The 7,320-nt window shown below is 55.8% G+C and overlaps 1 protein-coding gene across 1 annotated transcript; it reads right to left on the reverse strand.

Moving 5' to 3' along the window:
* Positions 1-331: 331 nt before the first annotated feature.
* SMIM24 (small integral membrane protein 24) lies at positions 332-5,751 on the reverse strand. The gene is made up of 4 exons (XM_011943430.1): positions 5,612-5,751; positions 4,289-4,400; positions 3,899-3,955; positions 332-921 (listed from the first exon to the last, which is right to left on the reverse strand). Exons 1-4 carry the CDS (start codon positions 5,676-5,678, stop codon positions 768-770), a joined length of 390 nt encoding a protein of 129 aa, XP_011798820.1. The 5' UTR covers positions 5,679-5,751; the 3' UTR covers positions 332-767.
* Positions 5,752-7,320: the final 1,569 nt, after the last annotated feature.

The following is a 7,320-nucleotide window of genomic DNA, read 5'->3' on the forward strand; positions in this document are numbered from 1 at the left end:
AGTACTAGTCCCTTTCCAAGATATTGCAGGGCCCTGGGGCACCCCCACCCTCCAAGATACAGCTCCCAGGAACAAAGTCACGTGCCCCAAAACATGGTGGAGTGGGGGAAGGAGCAAAGATTTCCGTGGAGACGGTGCTCGGGGCTCAAAGTCCAGGGCTCAGAACAGCAAAAAACCAGATTGCCGGGGGAGTGTTTAATCTGCCCAGGACATCTGGGCACCTGTGCAGCCTGAGCCTCCTTCTCATCCGGCCAGCCATCATCCCCAGCCCCAAAAGCAGCCTCCTTCCCCAGAGGTAAACTGAGTCCCAAGAGATGACAGGAGCCCTTCCAAAGGGCCCTTATGAATGCTTTAATGCAGGCCATCGGGAAGCAACCCTCAGCTGGGAGTGGGTGCATGGGAGAGGGGAAGCTCTGGCCAGTAGACATCAGGCAGAAAGAAAAGAAATCAGGCAGTGGGTAGAAGCAGGTGGAGCCATGAGATGGTGGAGGATTGTGGGTGTCTCTTCAACCAGGGATGCTCTCCAAGCATAAGAAGAATCACCAGGCAGGGACCAAGCTCAGGAAGAGGGGTGCATGAAAAACCATGTTTGCCCAGAGAGCCCCCATTGAGGGAGGTGGGGTGGGTTCTAAGCCTTCTTCACTTGAGAACACTGTATTCTGAATCCCAGATGGAGTCATTTCACTGGATTCAAATCCAGGGCATTGCTTGTAGGGGGCAGAAGAGGCATCTCTGGGGGACTGCCTGGAAGAGGCAGCCAGGAATCTTCACATGGCTGTGTTCTTTGCTATCTCATGGTATCTGGGCTCTTTTTCCTCCAGCTCCAGTCCCAAGTTGCTCTCTCCTTCCTTCCCTGCCTTTTTCTCTTTCTTCCTCTTCTCTTCTTTCTCCTTGGCCACTTCCTTCTCTCTCTTGTCTTCACTGTAGGGATACAAAGGCCCCCAACCAGAATAAGAAACAGAGACACTCCTATTTAATGGCCACTCACTTGAACCAGCCCATGTGATGAGTGTTTTACAAGCAGTATCTCAGTGAATCTTCAAAATAACCGTAACTACGCAGCCTCACGACTTCCATTTCACAAAGACAGCACTTACGACTCAATTGCTCCATGGAGGGAGGGATGGATGGATGGATGGATGGATGGACTTAAGCCAAAGGGCCCCTGTTGCCTCTCAGGACTCAGTTTACCCCTGGGGAAGGAGGCTGCTTTTGAGGCTGGGGGCAATGGCTGGGCAGATGATATGGAGGTTCACACTGCACATTCATCATTGCAACTAAGACTCAATTTCTCCATGAATGGATGGATAGATGGGTAGGAGGGTAAAGAAGTTGGGGACTAGATGGGTAGATGAGTGGATGGGTGGGTGGATAGTGGGTGGGTGGATGATCAATGGGTGTATGAATGGATGGATGATCAATGGGTGTATGAATGAGTGGATGAATGGGTGGATGGCTAACTGGGTGAGCAGTTGGAAGGATGGATGGATGGGTGGGTGGGTGGATAGGTGGATGATAAATGGATGAGTAGACAGATGAATGGGTGGGTGGTTGGATGGGTGAGTGGATAGTTGAGTGGGTGGATGGATGATAGATGGATAGGTGATGGACGGATGGTGGGTGAATGGATGGGTGGGTGTGTGGATGGGTGAATGTGTGGGTGGATGGGTGAATGGATGGATGAATGGATGGATGAGTGGGTGGATGAATTAATGAATGGGTGGGTGAACAGATGGGTGACTGGGTGGGTGAGTGAACAGATGAGTGGGTGTGTGAGTGGGCGGATGATGGGTGGATGATGGATGGATGGTGGATGGATGGATGATGGGTGGGTGGATGGATGAATGAATGGGTTGGTGGATGAATGGATGGATGAGTGGGTGGATGGATGAATAGGTAAGTAGTTACGTGAATGGATTGCTGCATGGAGGTTGAATAAATGAATTGGAAGATAGATGGATACATTGCAGGAAAGAGAATGATGGAGAAATGGAGAATGGAGAATGGGCGGATGGGAGTATAGATGGATGTATAGATCAATGAACTAATGTATAGGTAGATGGATGGATGAGTAGATAAGCAGTTAGGTGAATTGATGGTTGCATGGAGGGAGGGACAGATTAATAAGTAGATGAGAGGATGAATTGGAGGAAGAGGAGAATGACTTATCAATGGATAGGTAGATGGAGGATGAATGATACTGTACGTGGGGGCATGGATCAATGAGCTAATGGATAGGTAGACTGATGGATGGGCAGTTGGAGAGTGAAGACTGCATAGTTTGATGGATGCATAGGTGGGTGGGTGGGTGTGTCAGTGAGTGGACAGATCAATGGGCTAATGGGTAGGTGGACTGATGGATGGGTGGTTGGAGGGTGAGGACTGCACGGGCAAACTGAGAGATGGATGTACCGGTGGATGGTTGGGTGGATGGATGGAGGAATGAACAAGGCAGAAAGGAAGCTACAAGTACATCCTGGGAATAGGAATCAGATTTTACTGGGGCTGAACCAGGTCTTAGACAAAGCCACCACTCAGGTCCTCGCCCTCAGGCACGTCTTGGACTCAGCTGAGACTCTCCCAGCCAGGCTGGTCACCTCCCAGCAGAAGGTCACCCCCAGCCCTGGATGGATGGATGGATGGATGGATAAATGGATGGGTGGATGAGTGAGTGAACAGATGGGTGATGGATGGATGGATGGATGGATGGATGGATGGAGTGGATGAGTGAGTGGATGGATGGATGGATGGATGGATGGATGGATGGATGGATGGGTGGATGAGTGAGTGAACAGATGGGTGATGGATGGATGGATGGATGGATGGATGGATGGATGGATGGATGGGTGGATGGATGGATGGGTGGGTGAATGGATGGATGGATGGATGGGTGGATGGGTGGGTGGGTGGATGGATGATGGACTGATGGGTGGATGAATAGATGGGTGGGTGGATGGATGGTGAATGGATGGGTGACGGATAGATGGGTGGGTGGATGGATGGGTGTGTGAACAGATGAGCAGGTGGGTGGATGGGTGAGTGAGTGGATGGGTTGGTGAATGGATGGATGAGGGGGTGGGTGAGTGAATAGATGGGTGATGGATGGATGGATGACGGATGATGGGTGTGAATGACGGATGATGGGTGGATGGATGGTGGGTGGGTGGATGGGTAGGTGATGGATGGATGGGTGATGAATGGATGGGTGAGTGGATGGATAAGTGGTGGGTGAATGGATTAGTGGGTGGCAGGTGGGTGAGTGAACAGATGGGTGATGAGTGGATGATGGATGGATGGATGGATGGGTGAATGGCTGAGTGGGTGAATGGGTGAGTAGGTGGATGGATGATGGGTGGATGAGTGGGTGATGGGTGGATGGATGATGGGTGTCTGCATCCCTGAGCCCTTTGTGGGCACTCAGAGTCATAGGAGACACTGAGTCCAGGGGGGTCACCCATACCGAGGCCTTGTACAGACACCTACACAATCCTACACCACAGTCTTCTTCAACAGGTATTTATTAAGCACTTCCTGCGTTCCAGGCCCAGTGCTGGGTATGAAGACACAGCCAGGACCAAAGCTAAGTTGCCTACACAACTGGAAGGCACCACGTAATGTCTCAAAATTAGTGAATGACTAAGACCGTTCTGCTGGTGATAAACGTGAATGAGACATGGGGCTGGGGACAGCGTCAGGAAGGCAGGTGGCCAGGCCGGAAACCCCGGAGTGGGGACTGGAAGAGGAGGAGGAGCTGCCAGAAGATACCGGAAAGGTGAAGGTCCCAGGGCAGTAATGTGCTTGAAGGATTCAGGACAGGAAGGTCATCAGTGCACACCTGTTCCCCCACCCCGAGGAGGGACTCACACAGACCCCTGACACCCGCCCGCATGCGTAGTACCTCTCGTCCTGGTACGGGTTGAACTCCATTCTTAACGTGGTCTCCTCGTCCTCAGCCCTGCAGAGATAAAGGGAAGGATGGAAGGGGGTGGGAGGGGAGTGGGGGGGGGCCGTAAAGGGAAGGAAGCTGTGTGACAGCCTCAGCCTCTGTCCCAACCTCCCAGCCGGGGCTCATGAACCCCAAGATGCAAGGAAGGGCTGGGCTGCCGGGCTGGTTATCTTGGGGAGAGAGGCGAGCCGGGGTCTGGGCTCTGACAGTAGGGGTTGGAGGAGCAGCAGGGCAATGGGAGACCTTGGGACATAGAGGCTGGTGATGGGGGGACCAGAGAGGGTTGGGAAGCTGAGGGCGGGGGCAGGGCTGTGGGGGCAGCGGGGTGGGGCGGGCGCCCACCTGGCCTTGGAGCACCAGAGGCGGTTGGCCAGCAACACCACATAGACGACGAACAGGAAGCCAACTACTGCAGCCAGGCCCACGAGCCAGGGCTTCAGGCGACGCTCCGTGGCTGCAGGAAGTTGGGGAAGTTCGACTCAGGGGAAGGACAGGGCAGAAGACCCCCATTCCCCCACCGCCCTAGCAAGGAGAGAGAGAAGGGTACTGGGGGTGCTCCGACAGAGCGGGTATTGGAAAGGGACGGAGCTTCAGAGACTGGGATGGCGTAGGGGGGTCGGCAGGGTTTAGAGAGTGAGAGGGTACCTTACCAGAGTGGGAGGGAGCCTGGGGGCCCAGAGAGGGGAGGGGCTCATAAAGAAGGGGGGCTCAGAGGGGACTGAGTTTACAAATCAGGAGGGCTCCTAAGGGGTGGGGCTTATAATGCAGGAGGAGGCTCAGGGGGAGGGGCTTATAAAGGAGGAGCTCAGAGGGGAGAGGCTCATCCACTCATGACAAAGGAGGGGCTCAGGGGTGGGGTTTACAAAGGAAGAGGAGCTCAGAGGAGGGGCTTATGAAGGAGAAGGAGGCTCAGATGGGGAGGGGCTTGTGAAGAACAGGGTCTCAGATGGGGAGGGGCTTATAAAGAAGAGTCTGGGGGGTTGGGCATACAGCAGAGGAGCTCATGGGAGGGGCTTATAAAAGGAGGCAGAGGCTGAGAGGGAGGGGCTTATAAAGGAGGAGGAGCTCACAAGGGGGGCTTACAACAGAGGAGGGGCTCAGGAAGGGGTTTATAAGGGAGGAGGAGTGAGGAGGGGCTTACAAAGGAGGAGGGGACTCAGATGGGGAGGGACTTGTGAACTAGGAGGCTCCGAGTGGGAGGGGCTTAGAGAAGAGGCAGCGGCTCGGGGGAGGGGCTTATAAAGGAGGAGGCGCTCAGAGGGGAGGGACTTACAGAGGAGGAGGGACTCGGGGAGGGGTTTATAAAGGCGGAGGCATGAGAAGGAGGAGCTTACAAAGGAGGAGGGAGCTCAGATGGGGAGGGGCTTGTGCAGGAGGCGGGAGCTGAGAGTGGGGCCGAGCTCAAGCGGGGCTCAGCCAGGTGTGCTCAGAAGGGCTGGAGAAGGGAGAGGCTCAAGTGGGCAGTGGGGTGGCCCTTACAAAGGAGGGCAGAGCCCAGCGAGGGGGAGGGTGGGCGGGACTGCGGGGTTTGAGAAGGGCCCCCAAGCCACCCTTCCTCTTCTTCTTGCCCCCTCTCCTCTTTCTCGCCATGGAAAGTTGGGAGATGGTGATCACCTGACCAGCTCCCCCATCCCACGACGCCCTCTCCTGCCCCCCTGCACCTACCCTGCTGGGCCTCCGTCGGGGAGAGGAGCAGAAACTCCAGCACCAGAAGGACCCCCAGGGTCTCCATGACGGTCGAGCGAGCCAGCAGCCAGCCAGCGGCGGTCCCGCGTCGGCGTCCACAGGTTTGGTGTGGGCGAGGCCCTGCCTCCCCATGATAAGGCACAGGCGGTCCCGGGGCGGGAGATGCCTGACACCTTGGGAACGGGGCCCTCCCCTGGCACCATCTGGTTGGGCATCCTGCCCTCCCCTGCCAGCTCCTGCCCCATCGCTCTCCCTTCGGGAGGCCAGACTCTGGACCTGTGTAACAATTAACTGAGGGAGTCCCTCCTCCTTGCACCCTGCCCTGGGGACCATCAGCCTCAGCGCCACCCCCTCGCGATCCCTGCTGCAGGGGCGGAACTGAGATGACTGCGACCTCCCTTCCCGGCCCAGGCCCCTGCCACTCTGTGCACAGGGGGAACTGACAAATACAACTAGAATATCTTTAAAAGGGTGTGCCCGCCCGGTGCCTCACGCCTGTAATCCCACCACATTGAGAGGCCAAGGCGGGCAGATCCTTGAGCCCAGCTTGGGCAACTTAGTGAAGCCCTATCTCTACAAAAATAGAAAAATCAGCCAGGTGAGGCGGGCGCCTGCAGTCCCAGCTACTAGGGTGTGCTGAAGTGGGAGGATCACTTGAGCCCAGGAGTTTGAGGCTGCAGCCAGTTATGGTCGCACCACTGCACTCCAACTTGGGTGACAGAGGAAGACCTTGTCGCAAAAGAAATAAAAAAAGTCACCAAGGCCGGGTACGGTGTCTCACGCCTGTAATTCCAGCACTCTGGGAGGCCAAGACGGGAGAATCGCTTGAGGCCAGGAGTTCCAGACCAACCTCCTACCGTCTCTAAAACAAAAAATATAAAACTTAGCTGAGCATGGTGGCCTGCACCTGTAGTCCCAGCTACTCAAAGAGATTGAGGTGAGAGGATCGCTTGAGCCCAGGAGTCCGAGGCTGCAGCGAGCTACGACTGCACCACTGCACTCCAGCCTGGAAAACAGAACAAGACCTTGTCTCTAAAAACAAAATTAATTTGAAAGTAGACTTTTGTGTTCTCAGAGTACAAACAAGGGTCCGTGCTCGGCAATTTCACAGATCACATTTCCTTTCTTAACACCCCGCGAAATGGTGCCAGTCTCATCGTGCAGAGCCCAGGAAAGTCAAGGTCACGCAGCAGGTCTGACCTGGGATTTGAAGCCGGGTCTGCCTCGCCCCCAGCTTATCCTGCCTCGCCCAGGTTCTTGGCCCCTGGGGACCCACAGGCAGCCGTGGGAGCACACGGGGACAGGAAAGGTGTGCAGAGGCCACAGGCCTGTGGTCCACCTGCAAACCTGGAAGCTCTCAAGGGGGGATGCCCCGGAGGGCTGATGACTCAGGCTCCAGGCTCTCCTGTCCTCAACTTTGGTCCCTCGGCTGATTAGATAGCGGGCCCTGCCCAGGCGAAGGGTGACCCCACCCCAGCTGACACGGGAGCAGCCATGGCCCAGGTGAGTGGTAGGAAGGCCCAGCGTCATTGCACGTGTGTTTATGAGCGCCTGCTGAGTTGCTCCCACTTCCTGTCTTCCAGAGGTCTGTGGATGACCGCTGAGCAGACACGCCACTCAGCAGGACAGGGCTCACACATCCCAGCCCGCGGACGGCCACAGGTCTGCTTGAACCAGCCGGGCAGGCA

The sequence above is a fragment of the Colobus angolensis genome, unplaced genomic scaffold, assembly GCF_000951035.1.
Source record: "Colobus angolensis palliatus isolate OR3802 unplaced genomic scaffold, Cang.pa_1.0 Scaffold22, whole genome shotgun sequence".
Taxonomy (NCBI): domain Eukaryota; kingdom Metazoa; phylum Chordata; class Mammalia; order Primates; family Cercopithecidae; genus Colobus; species Colobus angolensis.